General features: G+C 45.2%; 1 protein-coding gene across 1 annotated transcript in view; it reads right to left on the reverse strand.

Annotated features, from left to right (window-relative positions):
• The window catches only part of LOC149432320 (KICSTOR complex protein SZT2-like), a gene marked incomplete at its 3' end in the record, with an annotated part of 65,687 nt that overhangs the window by 22,480 nt on the left and 20,859 nt on the right, over positions 1–22,348 (reverse strand). Inside the window, exons 10-19 of the mRNA XM_089665248.1 lie at positions 21,659–21,884; positions 15,012–15,141; positions 13,447–13,589; positions 13,161–13,313; positions 12,964–13,078; positions 9,664–9,869; positions 6,145–6,375; positions 1,347–1,425; positions 1,177–1,268; positions 907–1,075 (exon numbers count right to left, since the gene is read on the reverse strand). Of these exons, the coding sequence (XP_089521374.1) occupies positions 907–1,075; positions 1,177–1,268; positions 1,347–1,425; positions 6,145–6,375; positions 9,664–9,869; positions 12,964–13,078; positions 13,161–13,313; positions 13,447–13,589; positions 15,012–15,141; positions 21,659–21,884 (1,544 nt within the window). The remainder of the gene's footprint in view (positions 1–906; positions 1,076–1,176; positions 1,269–1,346; positions 1,426–6,144; positions 6,376–9,663; positions 9,870–12,963; positions 13,079–13,160; positions 13,314–13,446; positions 13,590–15,011; positions 15,142–21,658; positions 21,885–22,348) is intronic.

The following is a 22,348-nucleotide window of genomic DNA, read 5'->3' on the forward strand; positions in this document are numbered from 1 at the left end:
GTATAATAATAATAATAATAATAATAATAATAATAAATCCTGTATAATAATAATAATAATAATAATAATAATATATAAATCCTGTATAATAATAATAATAATAATAATAATAAATCCTGTATAATAATAATAATAATAATAATAATAATATATAAATCCTGTATAATAATAATAATAATAATAATAATAATAAATCCTGTATAATAATAATAATAATAATAATATAAATCCTGAATAATAATAATAATAATAATAATAATAAATCCTGTATAATAATAATAATAATAATAATAATAATAATAAATCCTGTATAATAATAATATTTGAAGAGATAAGTCCAACTGAGCAGTAGAGAATAGGACCAGACTAGAAAGGAAGAAGAGAAAGAGACAGACGATGCCTCAAATAGGTACTGTTAAAGCCGAACTGCAGACAAAATCTGGATCCCTGGTACCTATGCAACTGTTATTATTATTATTATTATTATACAGGATTTATGGCACCAACAGTTTGCTCAGCGCTTTACAGTATATGGGAGACAATACAGCAACAATACAGTTCAATACAAGAGGGATAGCTCTTGGATGTATTCAGAAATGTCTGACACAGATCAGACCCTGCTGCAGCCTGTCACCTACACAGTTGCAGCACTGCAGTCTGATCACTGGGAGGAGGGGAGACTGAGGAAACGCTTCCTCCTGCCTGCAGCAGACTGATGACAATATATCAACCTACTCAAAGGCACTGACTGAAGTTCAGGGATGACTTATTAATGGTAGAAGGTAGAACTTCCTTGGAATATACTGTTGCTGTATAGTATGCAATTAGAGATAAAAGTAGCCAAGTATTGCTTTGTTCATACATGAGGCAGGGCTATACCAGCCCAGATTATTTCCAGGTACTCACGGCTTGTGGGATCTCGGAGTACATAAGGCCATGCAGGTGCTTCCAGCTCTCAGAGGTGCCCATAACGACCCCGCTCTGCGGCTCCACCCAACACTCGGAGACTAGGTGCAGCTCCGTGTCCTGTTCTATGGCTTCCACCTCTGTGTCATTATCCTCATCTGTGGAGAAGCTGAGTAGCCGCAGATATATCAATTGGTCAAAAAATAAAAAAACCAAACGCTGGGGCAAACGTGTATGTACAAAACACGGGCATGACAAACAGTAACCCACCTGTCCTTGGTGGAGGTGACATGAGGAGGAAAGAGGATGTACTGGATAATACAGCTGTGCTTCTCTATACTGTCCTCTCCTAGACAATCGCTCTGCAGAGGAGACAGGAGTGCAGGGTCAGCGCACAGCCATCCATGGAGCATGTGACAGGCAGGACGTAATGGACTCACCTGAATGGGGACCTCTAGGACCATGTTAATAATTCCTTCTCCGCTGGAGGCAAAATGGAACCCTTCAGATAGCCGTATCCTGCAGTGACAAGTACAACATGTCAGTTTATAAAAAACGGGGGATCTTGCAGGATCTGGACATCACGAAGCCATGATGAGTCTTGGCACACTTACAAAGGATGTGCTATTACCGGATTTCCGCCTTGTGAATGGTTGATTGTGGTGGCTCCTTGCAGCCATTTAAGGTGGACTAGTACCAGTTTGGCAATCTATTTTCCTGGTGTCCCTGTATGCCGAGAGGGTCCGCTTTGTGAGGTCTGGAGTGCCTTTCCTGTGTGCTGCGTGTGTACCAGGGGAGCCCCCTGTCCTTGACCAGAACCCCGATGACCACCAGTGTTTCCCGGACACAATTACATGCGCATTAATATTGCGCTTCCGGTGAGTGCAAGCACACTTCAATTCTAGATCACAAGAAGTCACGAGCGCGGAAGTTTGATACATCATCTTTTTGGACTACTTATTTTTAAAGATATCTTAGATCGTCATCTAATTTATTGCGCTATATTTTCCATTATTATTAATAGATCATTAACCACATTTCCAGACACCTATCACAACCCCCTGATGAAGCCACGTGACTGGTGGCGTAACGCGTAGAGGAGGGGCTACGTCATCACTCGGGAGGAGCCGAACTACACGATAGACGGCAGGTGTATGACTCAGAGGCCAGCAGAGGATTCTTAATGCGATATTGCGATAGTCAAACCTGTGCAATGTGAGTTTAATGCTTGGATGGTGGGAATAAAAAGTTTTTAAAAGGTAAAGCACTATGTCTTCAATTTCTTCTTGCATGCGGAGAAACATAAGGAGAGGATAATTAGGAGGTCTGGGATAACAAAAGGAGTGAGCAATCCCTGAGGGGATAATCAGCCATCAGAGGATATATCTATTACTCCTAAAGGAAGGATCTCCCTATTCAACCAGCAAGAGCCTATATCTAGCAGGTTCCAGGGGAAGTGAACCGAAAGTGTGTATAGCCTAATTGTAGACATTAAAGGAGGTGAGCGCACATCTTCACTATTTGAAGGATTCACAAAAGTCACTAAACTGAAGGACAACAAGCACCAAGTCACTATATATATTTTTTCAATCGATGGGACTATTGATTTGATGATATTTGGATTTATATTAGTCACTAATTAATGATTTATGAGCATTTGGTCACTTTTATTTATGGGGGATTATTTAAATGTGATTAAGTTGATGGTTATAAGTTGGTTTAAATTTTTTAATTACCGTATTTGCCGGCGTATAAGACGACTTTTTACCCCTTAAAAATCTTCTCAAAAGTCGGGGGTCGTCTTATACGCCGGTATAACATGACATGACACTTTTTAGGGGGGCGGCGCGGTGCCGCCGCCGCCCCCCCCTTCCCCTAACGGAAGGGACACTAAGTACAGGGGTGGGCAGGGGCTATTTCTTACCTGGTTCCGGTCCCACGACGATCCGGTCCAGGAAGCGCGGCTGCGCCTTCAGTTCGGCCACTGGAGTTCGCGCGGCTGCTCGGCTCCGCCTCCTCACCGGCGATTGGCCGCCAGAACTGTAGCTCAGGAAAGGCACACAGGCGGCCAATCACCGGCGAGAGGGTGGAGCCGAGCGGCCGCGCGAAAATCGAGTGCAGGACCAGCAGGTAAGTGGTCAGTGTAGAGGTGCTGCTGCAACCACATATGCTGGCTGCAGCAGCACCATACGAGAACAGAGTCAGCAAGTGTCAGTGGGAGGAATAGTGCCCCATCATTGGTGTCACTGATACCAATGATGGGGCACTATTCCTCCCACTGATACCAATGATGGGGCACTATTCCTCCCGCTGATACCTATGATGGGGCACTATTCCTCCCACTGACACCAACGATGGGGCACTATTCCCCCCCCCCACTGACACCAACGATGGGGCACTATTCCACCCCCCACTGACACCAATGATGGGGCACTATTCCACCCCCACTGACACCAATGATGGGGCACTATTCCTCCCCCCCACTGACACCAACGATGGGGCACTATTCCCCCCCCCCCCACTGACACCAACGATCGGGCACTATTCCACCCCCCACTGACACCAATGATGGGACACCATTCCTCCCACTGACACCAATGTTGGGACACTATTCCTCCTATTGATACCAATGATGGGGCACTATTCCTCCCACTGATACCAATGATGGGGCACTATTCCCCCCACTGATACCAATGATGGGGCACTATTCCCCCCACTGATACCAATGATGGGGCACTATTCCCCCCACTGATACCGATGATGGGGCACTATTCCTCCCACTGGTGTGCACTGGAAGAGGGGTAGTCTTATACGGCGAGTATAGCCCAAACACTACATTTTAGCAGGAAAAGTAGGGGGGTCGTCTTATACGCCCAGTCGTCTTATACGCCGGCAAATACGGTAAATTAATTGTGGGTATTATGAATTTAAATGAAATTGAGGGTATTAGTAAGTATAATATGTCACTAATTGATGATTAATGAGCACCTGATCACCTACTATTTTTAGAGGAGTATTTAATGTGCAATTAATTTGAAATTGATTTGAAGGTGATAAATTGGTTTTAAAATTATTTAATTATTTTATTTGGCATTTATACACTTTTATTAGTTGTTTGCATTATGAATTTGAATTAATTTAATGGCATTAATCTAAATTATTATTTATTAGTAATTGAGAAATATTCAGGAGCGCAACATATATTTGTAAATATATTTATACACAGTTGTAGTTATGCGTTTCATGTTTGCGATCCTCTAGAAATTGTCACACCTTCGGCTCGCAAGTTATTCCAATTTATAAATACCTGCATAGAAGGAGCTGTCCCTGTATGCGGAGAGGGTCCGCTTTGTGAGGTCTGGAGTGCCTTTCCTGTGTGCTGCGTGTGTACCAGGGGAGCCCCCCGTCCTTGACCAGAACTCCGATGACCACCAGTGTTCCCAGATACAATTACATGCGCATTAATATTGCGCTTCCGGTGAGTGCAAGCACACTTCAATTCTAGATCACAAGAAGTCACAAGCACGGACGTTTGATACATCATCTTTATTGGACTACTTATTTTTAAAGATATCTTTGATTGTCATCTAATTTATTGCGATATATTTTCCATGATCATTAATAGATCATTAACCACATTTCCAGACACTTTTACCCCCTTCCTGTCCAGGCCAATTTTCAGCGCGATCACACTTTGAATGACAATTGTGCGGTCATGCAACACTGTACCCACATGAATTTTTTAGCTTTTTTTTGGTGGTATTTATTCACCACTGGGATTTTTTTTTTTTTTTGCTATATAAGTGAAAAAGTCCAAACATTTTTTTTTTTTTTTTTTTAAAAAGTGTTTTTCTTATAAAATTTTGCAAATAAATAATATTTAATATAAATCTTGTCCAAAATGTATTCAGTTATCTTTTTAGTAAAAAAATAAATAAATAATAAACAAAATAACCCAAAATTAGTTTAACCAAAAACTATAATTAAAAAAAAAAATGTTTTACATTTATTTTTTTATATTATTATTTATGGGGTTTTTTTCTACATACTGTCACCCTAGCAGTACAGTGTCACCATGGTGACACTGTACTACTTGTGGGGGGTGATGAAGATTTATTTAATTTTTTTACACTGATTGTTTTACAGCCTTTAGGAGTGTAAAAGCAATCATTTCTCCTTCTCTCTGGCTGCATTCTTGCAGCCATTGAGAAATACTGTGTGAGCTGTGATTGGTCACTGCTTGTCACATGGTACAAGGCTGTTGTGAATGGCCCTGTACCATGTGACCTCTGTGATCATTCACAGATTTTACACGTAGTAAGCAATGATGTCAGAAGTGACATCTTGCTTTCTACTCTGTATGTGATCACTGATTGGAAAAATGCATATATTACTTAATTTGTGTGCAGTGTTGCATGACCACGCAATTACCAGTTAAAGTAGCACAGTGCTAAATAGGAAAAAAATGGCCTGGCCATGAAGAGGGTAAAACCTTCCGGAGCTGAAGTGGTTAATGAGGGATGAAGAGACCACAAAAATTGTGGACTTTGTATTTTCCTGCCACTTCAATGGCCCAATCAGGTAATATCCTAACAGATTTTTTTTACAAATGACTGTTTTGAACCCACAAATATTGCCACATTCACACAGGGGCATATTCACACAGGGGCACATTCACACAGGGACACATTCACACAGGGGCACATTCACACAGGGACACATTCACACAGGGGCACATTCACACAGGGGCACATTCACACAGGGACACATTCACACAGGGACACATTCACACAGGGACACATTCACACAGGGACACATTCACACAGGGACACATTCACACAGGGACACATTCACACAGGGACACATTCACACAGGGACACATTCACACAGGGGCACATTCACACAGGGGCACATTCACACAGGGGCACATTCACACAGGGACACATTCACACAGGGACACATTCACACAGGGGCACATTCACACAGGGACACATTCACACAGGGGCACATTCACACAGGGACACATTCACACAGGGACACATTCACACAGGGACACATTCACACAGGGACACATTCACACAGGGACACATTCACACAGGGACACATTCACACAGGGACACATTCACACAGGGACACATTCACACAGGGACACATTCACACAGGGACACATTCACACAGGGACACATTCACACAGGGACACATTCACACAGGGACACATTCACACAGGGACACACTTACTCTGTGAGAGCGGAGAGGATCTGTGCCATGGCAGTGGTGGGCACTGAGGTCGCCAGACCTGACTGCACAGACCAGATCCACCTCTGATGGTAGAAGTAGCGGGAGAGGGACGCTAGGGAGGAAGAAGCCGAGCGATTGGTAATGGAGGGTCCCGGGACTGAAGTGTGCTGGGTAGGACTCTCCAGGTTCAGAATAAATGGTGTTCTGTAGTCCAGAGGCAGCTTGTCATACCTATGAATGAGAAGAATTATATAAAATACCACAAAGACTTGTTATTCGCAGACATTCTTTGGGAAATTGCATTGGGGTTTGGTCAGTTCGAATGAACTGTGGAACCCCTTACAAGAACACGTTACCTAAATATGTTCAGTACGTAACGCAGGGTACAAGGATCAGAAGTAATACAAAGGCCAGTAGTATGTAATGGACAGTGCAGGGGTCAGCAGTACACAATGCAGGGTACAAGGATCAGAAGTAATACAAAGACCAGTAGTATGTAATGGATAGTGCAGGGGTCAGCAGTACACAATGCAGGGTACAAGGATCAGAAGTAATACAAAGGCCAGTAGTATGTAATGGATAGTGCAGGGGTCAGCAGTACACAATGCAGGGTACAAGGATCAGAAGTAATACAAAGACCAGTAGTATGTAATGGATAGTGCAGGGGTCAGCAGTACGTAATGCAGGGTACAAGGATCAGAAGTAATACAAAGACCAGTAGTATGTAATGGATAGTGCAGGGGTCAGCAGTACGTAACGCAGGGTACAAGGATCAGAAGAATTACAAAGGCCAGTAGCGTGTAATGGACAGTGCAGGGGTCAGCAGTACGTAATGCAGGGTACAGGGATCAGAAGTAATACAAAGGCCAGTAGTATGTAATGGATAGTGCAGGGGTCAGCAGTACGTAATGCAGGGTACAAGGATCAGAAGTAATACAAAGGCCAGTAGCATGTAGTGGATAGTGCAGGGGTCAGCAGTACGTAATGCAGGGTACAAGGATCAGAAGTAATACAAAGGCCAGTAGTATGTAATGGATAGTGCAGGGGTCAGCAGTATGTAACACAGAGTGTATGGGTTAGTAGTATGTAGTACAGAGTGCAGGGACATTCTTTGGGAAATTGCATTGGGGTTTGGTCAGTTCAAATGAACTGTGGAACCCCTTAAGAGCACATGTTACCTAAATATGTTCAGTACGTAACGCAGGGTACAAGGATCAGAAGTAATACAAAGGCCAGTAGTATGTAATGGATAGTGCAGGGGTCAGCAGTACGTAACGCAGGGTACAAGGATCAGAAGTAATACAAAGGCCAGTAGTATGTAATGGATAGTGCAAGGGCCAGTAGTATGTAATGGATAGTGCAAGGGCCAGTAGTATGTAATGGATAGTGCAAGGGCCAGTAGTATGTAATGGATAGTGCAAGGGCCAGTAGTATGTAATGGATAGTGCAAGGGCCAGTAGTATGTAATGGATAGTGCAAGGGCCAGTAGTATGTAATGGATAGTGCAAGGGCCAGTAGTATGTAGCGCAGAGTGTATGGGTTAGTAGTTTGTATTGTATGCTTCTCTACACTGCACCCTGCTTTACAGAGTGCAGGGGTGAGTAACGCAATGTGAAGGGATCAGTAGCATTTAAAGCGGTAGTGAAGTTTGAAAAAAAGAACCCCCCCCCCCGCAAGTTAAGGGCACAACATGCTAGTATCGTATACTAACCCTTCATGAAAGACTTGCTTTAAAAACAAAGGCCTCCAGCAGCATGCTGTCACTGCTGGTAGGGCCTCCATCTTTAACCGGTCTTCCTTCCAGGTTCGCGGGCTCCAGTCATTTGAATGGCTAAGCCGCAATGACGTCACTCCGGAACATGCACACAAGAGCAATGACCGTGGCGCAGCACTCTGAAGGGATGGCACACTCATGACGCAGTTCTCCCTTCAGAGCACAATGCGCATGCGCCGGTGACGTTACCGGCTGCAGAAATAGCGAATATCTCCTAACAGCGCATGTTTGGGACATATTCCTTGTACTTACAGGTACGCTTTATTATAAGATTACTTGTAGGTACAAGTCACTAAGTGGCGTTTACTGCCGCTTTAACGCAGAGTGCAGGGGTTAGGAGTAAATAACACAGAATGCAGGGGTCAGTAGTATGTTGTGCAGTGTAGGGGATGGCAGTATGTAGTGCAGAGTGCAGGGATCAGAAGTACATAATGCGTAATGGAGGGGTCAGGAGTAACATAATGCAGAGTTCAGGGGTCAGGAGTAACCTAGAATGTAGGGGTCAGGAGTATGTAATGCAGAGTGCAGGGTTCGGGGGTCAGGTGTAACCTAGAGCGTAGGGGTCAGGAGTACATAATGCAGAGTGCAGGGGTCAGAAGTAACATAATGCAGCGTGCAGGGGTCAGGAGTACGTAATGCAGAGTGTAGGAGTCAGGAGTACGTAATGCAGAGTGTAGGAGTCAGGAGTACGTAATGCAGCGTGCAGGGGTCAGGGGTACGTAATGCAGAGCGCAGGGGGTCAGGAGTACGTAATGCAGAGCGCAGGGGGTCAGGAGTACGTAATGCAGAGCGCAGGGGGTCAGGAGTACGTAATGCAGAGCGCAGGGGGTCAGGAGTAACGCAGAGCGCAGGGGGTCAGAAGTAACGCAGAGCGCAGGGGGTCAGAAGTAACGCAGAGCGCAGGGGGTCAGAAGTAACGCAGAGCGCAGGGGGTCAGAAGTAACGCAGAGCGCAGGGGGTCAGAAGTAACGCAGAGCGCAGGGGGTCAGAAGTAACGCAGAGCGCAGGGGGTCAGAAGTAACGCAGAGCGCAGGGGGTCAGAAGTAACGCAGAGCGCAGGGGGTCAGAAGTAACGCAGAGCGCAGGGGGTCAGAAGTAACGCAGAGCGCAGGGGGTCAGAAGTAACGCAGAGCGCAGGGGGTCAGAAGTAACGCAGAGCGCAGGGGGTCAGAAGTAACGCAGAGCGCAGGGGGTCAGAAGTAACGCAGAGCGCAGGGGGTCAGAAGTACGTAATGCAGAGTATGGAGGTCAGAAGTAACGTAGATTGCAGGGGTCAATAGTATGTACCCCAGAGTGCAGAGGTCAGTAGTATGCAATGCAGTGTGCAGGGGACAGTGGTACAGCACAAATCCCCCCTCCATCTATAAAAGTTACCAGACCGCGGGTGTAGCAGTGCCCAGAAAAGTAAGGGAAGTGCTCCCAGGTCTCTCATCGGTTAGGTCATATGACACATCAGAGTTAGGGAGGAGCCTAGGACTTCCCTTGGCTCTGCAATGCCTACTGCCACTCTGATCGGAGGTCTAACTTTCATTTGCAGAGCCAGTTTCAATTTCTTTAGAAAATGACAGGTACAAGTCACCTGTTAGCTATAAAAAATATACGTAGCAGTATTTAACTTTAGTTATGACTGTAGCAAGTAAAATAGGTAAAACCGTTACACATTCTTTTTCCCTCTTTTACAAACATCAGCTGCTACATATCTGGTTTGTATCTTTCCTCTGTATAGGATAGTATTTGACTCTCACTTAATGAGAAGCTTCTCCAGGGGTTTGTGCAGCAGAACGAGGCAACAGCGGTCTGAGAAGGCTGGAGGTGGCACTTGTGGAGGAGGCGACTTGGAGGGCGAGCGGATTCCAAAGATCTTCCGTTTGACCCGTGGGGTGCTGTCTTTACTATGCACTCTGTAAGGAAATCGCAGTTGCAGGATGAGGTCCTTCAGCTCCTCCACCATCTGCAGAGGACAAAGAGGAAAATAAAATGAGAATTCCCAATACGCAGCAAACCAGAGGTCCAGCCAACAAAGAGGAAGCATTTTTAGTAATTTTGATCTTATTTCTGACCGAATTCACTTCTGTCAATATTAAATATTGTGCATCTGCTTTCTTTTTCATTAACATTTATTTTCAGCAGCAAACACCTGGTTGCCCTACCTGGCACATTCCCTTCCTGGAGAATACGGACCACGTTAAGCATGGAAGTAGATCCGTGCTGGCGTGGTCAGTTTCTGTCCCTCAGCTTCTAATCTGAGCCACAGGACATGGGGCCGACACTGCAAGACGTGCCCCTGCACTTTTGTGGTCAGTCTGTGGAATGCAAACTAGGAAGAACGGGAATGCATTTTCCCTGCTGCTTGAACATCACGCCACTGCATGATGGCCACCTCGGGAAAAATGATGGAAAGAGCAGCTGCAATCACAGAGCATGATTTACATGATATGTTTCACATAAAAAGTCTATGGAACTAATTCAACACTACAGCATGTGCCCGTACGTCTCCTGATTGAAGCGGGGATACCGGTGCCATGGCTGCAGCTATGCACCTGTATCAGTGTTTTCAGCCGGCAATGCTGAAAGGTTTAAAAGCGGTAACCCCGAGCAACACTTGGGATTACACTGCAGCAATCCCCCCCCGATCCTTACCCTGTCCTGCGATCCCCCCCCCCGATCCTTACCCTGTCCTGCGATCCCCCCCCCGATCCTTACCCTGTCCTGCGATCCCCCCCCCCCGATCCTTACCCTGTCCTGCGATCCCCCCCCCCCGATCCTTACCCTGTCCTGCGATCCCCCCCGATCCTTACCCTGTCCTGCGATCCCCCTCGATCCTTACCCTGTCCTGCGATCCCCCTCGATCCTTACCCTGTCCTGCGATCCCCCCCGATCCTTACCTTGTCCTGCGATCCTCCCGATCCTTACCTTGTCCTGCGATCCCCCCGATCCTTACCTTGTCCTGCGATCCCACCGATCCTTACCTTGTCCTGCGATCCTCCCGATCCTTACCTTGTCCTGCGATCCCCCCGATCCTTACCTTGTCCTGCGATCCCACCGATCCTTACCTTGTCCTGCGATCCCACCGATCCTTACCTTGTCCTGCGATCCCACCGATCCTTACCTTGTCCTGCGATCCTCCGATCCTTACCTTGTCCTGCGATCCCCTGGTCCTTACCTTGTCCTGAGATCCCGCGAGATCCTCCTGCTGTGTCCCCCGGCCGGTGCCGGCATCTTTCTTCCGGGTTCCGTTCCCTGCGAGCGTCGGGATGTACGGGGGGGGGGGCAGGAACAGCGGGGGGATTCAAAAAAGTAAAAATTTGACACACACACACACACACACACACACACACAATACACTGTAATCTCTTAGGATTCCACTACTGTATCAAACCATTTCACATACATTTTGTCCCGAGTGCTTTGTCCGGCGCCCTGCCTGCATTTTTACTGTTCTTTCTGCCTGGAAACTGAGAAACGTCCATGGCGTCCAAAAAGCGTCCCTTTAGGTCAGACGCGGTTTTAGACCGGCTAGAGAACAGCGATAGTAAATCAGAACCACTTGCAGAGTTGAGTGATAATGATTGGTGGGGGAAATTCCTCATCAGGCACTGAAAACGATTCTGCGACTGAGCTCAGCGATGTGCGAACTTGGCGCTCTATTTCACATTTCAGTGTTTTTGGTTTCATTACATTATTGAATTAAAAATTTATTATTTTTTATAATTATTTATTATATTCTAATTTATAATTTTGTGTTTCAAATTTTATCATATCCGGGATGTTTACTAGACTCTTGTTCGGACAGATTTCAGTGAGTTATTCCTAAAAATTACAACATAAAACAACAAATTTCCATGAAAAACAATGTACCGCTTTGACATTCAAAAATATTAATTAGTTAGACCACCAGGGAGGTTAACAGATGGTGGAAGGGGGTTGCAATAAACATAATTTTATTCTCCAGGACCCCTGCTTATAAAATATATAATGTTTGGGGGTTCTGAGTAATTTTCTTGCAAAAACAAGCTGATTTTTACACGTAGGAGAGAAGCATCAGAATTGGCCCAGTCAGTAAATGGTTAAAAAAAAAAAACCCACAATACTGTGTTTCTATGTACAGAGCCCTTTAACAAATATGGAATTGGAAGTATATGATTTTGTAAACTCATTAAAAATACATCACAGTAATTGCACATATTTAAGAGTTCCACCTGGAAGAAAAAAAAAAAATAAAAGTCAGCAGCTACAAAAACTGTAGCTGCTGACTTTTAAAATACAGACACTTACCTGTCCCTGGGTCCAGCGGTGTCCTCAGTACCGCTGGTTTCACCGGCCGTCTTCTTTCCCTGGTGCCGGCATCTGCAGTGTGGGCACCCGGCTGTAACAGCTTGCGGCTTCACAGCCGGGTGCCCACTGCGCATGTGCGAGAAGCGTTGCTCTTTGTGAATGGACCCGTAGTCTTCTGGGACCTGTCACGTGTCCAAGAAGACTACGGGGAGGGAGGGAGGACGACAACTTCCGCTTCCGATCGCCTAGGCGAACGCAGCGGAAGTGGGAGCGGGTACCTGTCAAATTTGGGTTCCTTCTCCCGAAAGGTGCCAATCCTTAATGGGGAGCGGGGGACAAAGGCTTAAAGTGGAACTTCCCCTTTTGGGTGGAACTCCGCATTAAAGAGCTTTCTTACTTAGAAGTCCTGCAAGTTATCCATATGCAATTATAAGAAAAATGTTTTTATTCACAATGCAAGAAGTGGTCACAGTCATGTGATCAGGAGAGAGGGAGGCCCCGTAGTCTTCTGGGACCTATCATGTGTCCCAGAAGACTAAGGGGAGGGAGGGGGGAGGCCTAGGCGATCACAGCGGAAGTGGGAGCTGGTACCTGTCAAATTTGGGTACCCTCTCCCCAAAGGTGCCAATCCTTAATGGGGAGCGGTGGACAAAGACTTAAAGTGGAACTTCTTTTGAGTGGAGCTCCGCTTTAAGCACTCTTTGAAAACACGCTAACGTTTCCTATTTAATGATATGCAGCGAGAACGATTAACTTTTTGGGGAATTTACCTTATTTCTGCAATTTGCTGGAGTCCCCAGAGGAAATCCCAGCCGCAGGACCATGCACGGGGCCTTCCAGATTATCCGCACCACACAGAAGGAAGAAGGCGTCTGACCAGTGTCACTGACAAAGTCAACAGAGAATGTGAGGACAGACATGGATCACAGGGACTGCGTAGCGGAAGACAGTCATTTACTGACATTACCTCAACATTAACTTGACATAAGAGTAACTCTCCACCAGCACAAAGCTGCTCCAGTCCCGCAGGAGAGACGTGAGGGCCGTGTGGGAGATGCGACACTGAACTGTGCTATAGCGCCCGTTGTTCCCCGGGGTATGGAGGTGCTTCGGGAGAGGCCTGGAGGGATCACAAGAGAGGTTACTATACCAGAATCCTTTGCAGCACTGACAAATAGACTCATGACAAACACCGGATATATGGGGAAGGTTTACAGCATTCTCATAGAGCAGCTTAAAGTAACTTTACATACATGTCATGCTCCAAAAGTAGCACGATGCGGTGCACATGAAGCCAGCGTTGCCACACATTGGCATCCATGGAAAGGATCGGTTTCCAGTAGGAGGCAAACTGGGAATGGCTGGAGTCCGAGTCACTGTGCTGCAGTGACAATACCTGCAGAAGAGAGGGAAAAATGGAGTCACATACGTCATCTTACAGGAAACCTCAGTTGCTTATATCTCTGGATACATTGATTAGTTAGATATGAAGATTCAACTGAAGAGTATGATCAGCACAAAAAGGAACATAGGATCCTTCCAAAAGCCATGGTATCGAGTAACAGTCCAGAACGAGCCTATTTGAGGCCATACATCCTATGCAGCACGAATGTCAGCCATCCCAGAGCAAGCCAACTCTCTCTCAGATTGTAAGCTCCCAGGATCAGGGCCCTCCTAACCCCCTTGTATTGAACTGTATTGTCTCCCGTTATATTGTAAAGCGCTGATCAAACTGTTGGCACTATACAGGTGAAACTCGAAAAATGAGAATATGGCGCAAAAGTTCATTTATTGATTTCAGTGCAGCAACTTAAATGGTGACACTAATATATGAGACTCATTCCATGCAAAGCAAGATAGTTCCAGCCGTGATTTGTCATCATTGTGATGATTATGGCTTACAGCTCATGAAAACCCCAAATCCACAATCTCAGAAAATGAGAATATTCCATGCAATCCATAAAACAATGAAGATGTCAGTGGCAGTTAGTCAGTACTATCACAGTCCTGCTGTAAGTCGCTGATCGCCGTCATTACTAGTATAAAAAAAACAAAAAAGAAATAAAAATTCCAGCATATGTCCCATAGTTTGTAGACACTATAACTTTCACACAAACCAATCAATATACACTTAATGGGTTTTTTTGTTTACCAAAGACATGTAGCAGAATACATTTTGGCCAAAATTTATGAAAATTAGAGTTTTCTGTTTTATTTCCCAAATTTTCAGTCTTTTTTTTATTTATATCGCAAACAATAAAAGCCCAGTGATGATCAATACCACCAAAATAAAATTTGTGTGAAATAAATTATATAAATTTTGTTTGTGTACAGCATTGCATGACTGTGCAATCGCCAGTTAAAGTAGCGCAGTGCCGAACTGCAAAAAATGGCCCGATCGTTAAAGGGGTAAAGTCTTCCAGAGGTCAAGTGGTCAAAGTGGAACTAAACCTAAGTTTTGTAAAACTGCGAGCAGGCAGCTTTTTTTTACTGCAGAAGAAACAAGCTATGTCTTGCCTGCCTGCTCGCAGTTTCTGCAGCTCATCATGCATTCCCAACACACACCTCTGCTGTGCTGATATGAGAGACTCCCATGGGCGGGATGACGTCATCCCCCCTCCGGCCAATCAAGAGGTTGAAAACCCGGCACTTGGGAGAGGATGACAGCGGCAGTCGAGGGATGTAAACATCACTAGAAGGTGGAGCTGAGTATACGGGGGGGGGGGCTGGGTTAGTTCCACTTTAAATTGTTCAGGTTTGTGGTGACAGGTTCGCTTTAAAAATGATACTGCTTTATCTCTGACACAGGAAAACCTACTGGTGTGGTGGATCCAGGAGGGATGTAGAACAGAGGGACTCCATTCTTGGTGCTTTCTGGGATTTTAAAATGTTCCGGAACACTATCAAACGATTTCAAGTGCACCAACATCTGATCTGTCTGGCTGATACTGGAAGAAAAAAAACAAACAAACATCAGTTATGTATGTAAAGTATCTACAGTGGGTATAGAAAAGAATCCCCCGCCCCTTTAACCGCTTCCAGTCCCGACACTTTCCCCCCCATCCAGTCCCGACACTTTCCCCCCCTTCCAGTCCCGACACTTTCCCCCCCTTCCAGTCCCGACACTTTCCCCCCCTTCCAGTCAGGACACTTTCCCCCCCTTCCAGTCCCGACACTTTCCCCCCCTTCCAGTCCAGACACTTTCCCCCCCTTCCAGTCCCGACACTCTCCCCCCCTTCCAGTCCCGACACTCTCCCCCCCTTCCAGTCCCGACACTCTCCCCCCCTTCCAGTCCCAACACTCTCCCCCCCTTCCAGTCCAGGCCAATTTTCAGCTCTCAGCGTTATCATCACACTTTGAATGACAATTGAGCGTTCATGCAACTTTTTTTTTTAGAGACAGATAAAACTTTATTTTGGTATTTATTTACCACTAGGATTTTTTATTTTTTGCTACATAAAATGAAAAAGTCCAAACATTTTGAAAAAAAAAAAAAAAAAAAAAATGTTTTTCTTATAAAAGTTTGCAAATAAATAATCTTTCTTCATAAATCTTGGCCAAAATGTATTCAGCTATCTTTTTGGTATAAAAAAACAAAAAAAATGTTTTTCAATTTTTTTTTTCTTCTTCACATACTGTCACCCTAGCAGTACAGTGTCACCACAGTAACACTGTACTACTTGTAGGGGTAATGATTTGTTTTGTTTTTTTACACTGATTGCGTTTATACCCATAAAGGCTGTAAAAGCAATCATGTCTCCTCCTCTCTGGCTGCATTCCTGCAGCCATTGAGAAATACTGTGTGAACTGTGATTGGTCACAGCTTGTTACATGGTGCAAGGCTGTTGTGAATGGCCCTGTACCATGTGACCATTCACAGATTTCACATGTAGTAAGCAATGATGTCAGAAGTGACATCTTGCTTACTGCTATTCATGTGATCACTGATTGGCCAATTAGTGATCACATGATCGGGACCTCACACGGAGGTCCCGTACAGCAATAGGTGTTCTACTGTGTCCGGAAGACAAAGCGGGCACCCATGGCTCCCATGGAGCACGCACAGGCAGGGAAGCGGGGAGGACTTTTATAAATGGCAACTCACTCCTGCACTGCCACCGTCTGGCCATTTATATTCATGGGCCGGACAGGAAGGGGTTAAACTACATTTTGTTGCTTTGCAGCCTGAAATGAAGACAGGCACAGTTTTTGTTTTATCCAGCTGTATTTACTCAGTGTAACTTATAACATCCATATGAAAGAGATAACACCACAAATTAGAAAAACTAAAACAAAAACAGAATCACTGAGTTGGAAAAAGGATCGCCCCCTTGTGTCAGCATTTTTTGAACCCCCTTTTGCTTTAATTTCAGCCTTTAGTCTGTTAGGAAATGTCTCTACGAACTTCGCACATTTAGACTTTGCAATATTTGCCCGCTTGTCTTTGCAGAACGGCTCAAGTTCAGTTAAATTTGAGGATGACGTTTGTGGACTGCAGTCTTCAAGCCATTCCACAGATTTTCAATGGGGTTTAAGTCTGGGCTCTGACTAGGCCATACAAGGACATTCACCTCTCCCTCCTCCAATCACTGGAGGCTCATTCGTGCTGTGTGCTTTGGCTCATTGTCATGTTGGAAGGCAAACCTTCTTCCCATTGACAACTTTCTGACAGAGGGCAGCAGATTTTCCTCAATAATTGGATGATATTTTGCCCCATCCAATTTTCCCTTCTAACTTGACAAGTGCTCCAGTCCCTGCAGAAACCGCCCCCCCCCCCCCCATAACAGGGACTGAAATTCTCCAGGAAAGCGCTTTTCATGCTGTGCTAATCAAAATAAGAGCTGATCACAGCTGAAAGTCAAAAGTCTGTGTGCCATTGAGAAGGTGATTAGCTACACCTGATGGAGTTTACAAGTCATTCCAAGTGTGACGGGAGTCACTTTGGGTGGGGGGGCCCATGGAACCCAGCTCACTTTAGAGAGGTGGGGAGACCCCTGTCTCAGCTCCCCATATTCCTCTTATGTGTAAGTCACCCTGTGCCTGTTAGGGGTGCAGGGTGATATGTCATGATATTGTGTAGACATGTATAGGTGGGGTGGGGTGGTTGTTCATTGTTTAATGCCATGTGGTTGTATCCCATTGTTCTATTGTGTGTCTTGCTTGTGAGCAAACTATTATGGTATGTAATTGTTTGTGTGTATTGGCTTGGCGGGGGGAGTTTCTGGCAGCCCTTCCCCCTGTTGGGACTGTCTGCTGATGTGTCTCTTGTTACTGGGTGTGTATTGCCCCACCCTGTGTATATATCTTGTAACTGTGTTAAAATAAAGTAGTCTATTTCTGATTTATTTCAAGTCTGGTGTCGTCTAGTTTTGTATGGTCAGCGTTGGCGTCCGTGTTCGGACGAGGAAGCGGGAGTCTAACGGAAATACCCTAGTGCAGTCGGGGTCCGGTTCAATTACACCTAGGAGGGGTGGTGATCCTTTTAATACAGCCATTTAGATGTGGGCACTGAGTAGGGTGACACGGCAGTAACCACAGGGTGATTATATGTTTTTTGTAAATTTGTGTGGGATAATGCACTATATTGAGTTTTCTTTTTTTGAGGATTTCACGGATTAAAGGAATATCTTCATGAAGGCGGATTAAATCTTAGAGCACTTATATGAAAAGTTTGAGGATATCACAGACGCTGAAAGATTATTATATTGTTCCTTTTATCAACTCAGTGATTCCGTTTTTGATATTTTTTATATTTTTAAGACACGTTGGTGTTATATGTTTCACTTGCATATTCTAAGTGGCACTTAGTAAATACAGCTGAATAAAACAAAAACTGTGTCTGTCTTTATTTCAGGCTGCAAATTATTTTAAAGTGGGGGGTTCTTTTCTATACTCACTGCATGAGTGTGTGGATATTTATACTGAAGTTTATTTCAAAGAAAAATTCTTTACAAAATCAACATTTTTTGGACTGTGCTTTTCCCTTTTAATCAATCAAGGCTTAAAGAAACAATGTCCGCGGGTTCAAAAGTGTAATATAACTGGGTGATCGGGTTCATCTTTGAAGCTGCTGCTGTGCAAACTGACAGCCAATGCAGGATTCATCTTACTGCCCTCTCATTATTGACCACCCTTGGGCCCCATGTACACGGGACACTTCTGAACGATGGAAACTGACTGCTGGAAAACGTTGGTTAAAAAACGTCTGTTTAGCCGCGTTTACATACAGAGTTTATATGCATTTGTGTTTAGAAGCGTTTTTTAAAGATAACCTCATGGGACCTTCCCAAATGCCCAGAATGCACTGAAAAGTGGTAAATTATGAACGATTTCAGAGAGATACAGAAAGCAGAAGCAGAGACAGCAGTATGTGTTGAGATTAGCTTAGGTGTGAATTGCTCATTAACATTTTTGTTTCCAAGGGTGGGAAAGGTGTCTGGTGGAGGGAGTCATTAAGGTCACCTGGCAGGGGGTCTTCATGAGGAATTGGAGGTGTGAATGGTCATTAACATATCTTTTGTTTCCAAGGGTGGGAGAGGTCTGAGGTGTGAATGGTCATTAACATATCTTTTGTTTCCAAGGGTGGGAGAGGTCTGAGGTGTGAATGGTCATTAACATATCTTTTGTTTCCAAGGGTGGGAGAGGTCTGAGGTGTGAATTGGTCATTAACATATCTTTTGTTTCCAAGGGTGGGAGAGGTCTGAGGTGTGAATGGTCATTAACATATCTTTTGTTTCCAAGGGTGGGAGAGGTCTGAGGTGTGAATGGTCATTAACATATCTTTTGTTTCCAAGGGTGGGAGAGGTCTGAGGTGTGAATTGGTCATTAACATATCTTTTGTTTCCAAGGGTGGGAGAGGTCTGAGGTGTGAATGGTCATTAACATATCTTTTGTTTCCAAGGGTGGGGGAGGTCTGAGGTGTGAATTGTTCATTAACATATCTTTTGTTTCCAAGGGTGGCAGAGGTCTGAGGTGTGAATTGTTCATTAACATATCTTTTGTTTCCAAGGGTGGGAGAGGTCTGAGGTTTGAATTGGTCATTACAATGTGTGACAAGCTTGGTAGGAACATCCTGTGTTCAGTGTTTTGTCCATCTGAGTACCTTGAAAACACTTTGCCTGCATTTTTCATGATGAAAAAAGGCTCTGGACAGCATCGGGAACTGGAAGAGTTAAAAAAAAAAATTCAAACATAAACGCTTATAAACACGATTTGCCGCGTTTACAAGCGTTTTGCATTTGAAATGCTGATAAAATCGACTGCTGAACACAAGTTTGGTGCGTTCAAAAAAAAATTGTAAACTCAAATGCCTGTAAAGGACGATGTGTACACGGACACATAGGAAAACTTTAGGGAGAGTTCAGGGGCTGCTGAAAAAAAAAAACAAAAAAAAAAAAAAAAAAAAAAAAAACCGCAGAACAGCTCCTAAAACGTGAGTTTTTCAGTTGCAGTGTACATGAGCCCTTACTTAAATTTGGCAACTCCATCTTTAAAGGACAGATTCACCTTTGGGAACATGTTACATGTACCACCCATTTTTAGGGTGGAAAATGTAACATGTTCCCAATATTGCAGCCGTTGCCCCCCACCTAGGGACAGAAGTATGGGGAGAAGTTCCCCGTACTAGCTGTCACTTTTGAAAAACAGCGCGGCCACACGGGATTCTGCCCACGCGGCCGCGTCATTCATTCACAGTGTTTTGTGAATTAAAAAACGACACGTCCCGTCAGCCTTAGAGGCAGTCAGCTTGTAGTTCTCAGTGAACTACTACAGCGATGTGGGGTGCCGAGGTAGTTCATTGAATCTTCCTGTCAGTATATCTGTTTGCCCGCACGGACAATCAGATATACTGACAGGTCTGCAGGAGACTTGCATGGCACCAGAGCTCTGCTGATCTCTGGTGCAATGCTGTAAAGGCTCATGCAGATATACTGACAGGTCTGCAGGAGACCTGCACGGCACCAGAGATCTTCTGATCTCTGGTGCAATGCTTTACAGGCTACTGCAGATATGATGACAGGTCTGCAGGAGACTTGCATGGCACAAGAGATCTGCTGATCGCTGGTGCAATGCTTTACCAGGCTCCTGCAAGATATGCGGACAGGTCTGCAGGAGACTTGCATGGCACCAGAGATCTGCTGATCGCTGGTGCAATGGTTTACAGGCACATGCAGATATACTGACAGGTCTGCAGGAGACTTGCATGGCACAAGAGATCTGCTGATCGCTGGTGCAATGCTTTACCAGGCTCCTGCAAGATATGCGGACAGGTCTGCAGGAGACTTGCATGGCACCAGAGATCTGCTGATCGCTGGTGCAATGGTTTACAGGCACATGCAGATATACTGACAGGTCTGCAGGAGACTTGCATGGCACAAGAGATCTGCTGATCGCTGGTGCAATGCTTTACAGGCTCCTGCAACCAAAAATAATAAATGCACTTTTTTTGCAGGTAAAAAAACGTACATCTGTTATTTCTGGTCAAAAGGTGAACTTATCCTTTAAAAACATTTGTTTCTTCTGTGTTTTTAAAGTAGATCTCCACCTTTCTACAGTTACCTACTCTTGCATTATATTGAGCTCTTAATGGTGGATAGTGTAGATGTTGAGGTGCCTTGTGTCCTGATCTTTCATTCATCCCCATAGGTCAATGGTGCAGAATGTAGCTGTACACAGTCTCCAGCAGGGACACCATGCAGTACAGAAAACTTTATTGCAAGCCACAATGCGTTTCAAGGCCACACGGTCTTTTCTTCAGATGAACTGCTACAAACGCATGCAAACGTTGCAGTAAGATTCCCACAGATTGGTGATCAGTGGGAAAAGAGACCCCTTACACTAGTTGTCAGTGGGAATAATACTCAATACGTTGGTGGTCAGAATGCCCCCTTACAGGTCGCTAAAAAGATACCTGATGTCCGTGATAAGTTGGCTAAAAGTCAGAATTTGCTCACTGCTCAGCAAATCCCTAGCAACCTCTGGAGGGACCCCCATTGAGAAAGGCTGCCTGAAGCTAGGTTCACATCTCCGCGTTCCTGCGGGCCGCGTTTTGCGCGGGCAAGAGAGCCCATTCATTTGAATGGACTCCCGTGCCCCGGGACACGCAGGGAAGAAGTCTCTGCACTTCTTCGGAAAACGCAGCCCGCACGGGAACCTCGGTTCCCAGCACGGTTCAGGTTTACAGTGCGGACGGCGTGCCATTAGAATTAATGGCACCCGCCCCCGGGTCCGCATTCCTCTGTGTGGCTGCACGGATTTGTGTGCGGATCCGCAGCAGCACCACCCGCACAGATGAGAACCAGGGGTTACAGGGTATTCCACTGAGCATAGTTTGAACGTTGGTTCAGGAAATCGGCCACACCTGACTGAAGATGCATCAGGGGAAAATCTGCAATCTAAACAGGTCTTCTAAATCGTCCAATCATTCCAAGCAAGCTAACAGCATGTAACAATAAAGCGGCGTACCTCTGTAAAGTGTTCCAGAATCTCCGGATTACGCTGGTTCTGTACATGCTGGTGATGGGCTTCTTCAGTGTGCAGCTGATATCGTGTAGTATGTCATAACTCCCTTCCATGACAACCTCTACCCTGGTGCTGCGCTTGGAGGATTCCAGGGGCCACGGGGCCACTGCCAGGTACTCAACACGCATGTTGTGCTTCCAAAGTAGAACCAGTTTCACCTCCAGCAAAGCTGTAGAGACATCGGTAAATTATCTATGGAGACTTGAATTGAGGAGGAATCACAAAAGAGTGCATTTTTAAAGCGGAGATCTGGCGTTATCAAGACTATACCCTCCTGCGTCATTAAAGCGGAGTTCCACTCACCCTGTTAAAAAATAAAAGTCAGCAGCTACAAAAACTGTAGCTGCTGACTTTTAAAAAACAGCCACTCACCAGTTCCACGATCCCACATTGCCCTCTCTGCAGCTTGTTCAACCTGCCGTCCTGTATTCCAGGCGCTGGCATCTTCAGTGTGGGCACACAGCCGGGTGCCCACTGCACATGTGCGAGTAGCGCTTTGCTTCTTGAATGGCCCCATCATCTTCTGGGACCTGTCACGTGTCCCACAAGACTTCGGGGAGGGAGGGTAGGAGGACAACTTCTGTTTCTGATCGCCTAGGCGATTGCAGCGAAAGTGGGAGCGTGTGCCTGTCA

The sequence above is a fragment of the Staurois parvus genome, unplaced genomic scaffold (assembly GCF_062004578.1).
Source record: "Staurois parvus isolate SC_StPar_1 unplaced genomic scaffold, SC_StPar_1.0 ptg002161l, whole genome shotgun sequence".
Lineage (NCBI taxonomy): Eukaryota > Metazoa > Chordata > Amphibia > Anura > Ranidae > Staurois > Staurois parvus.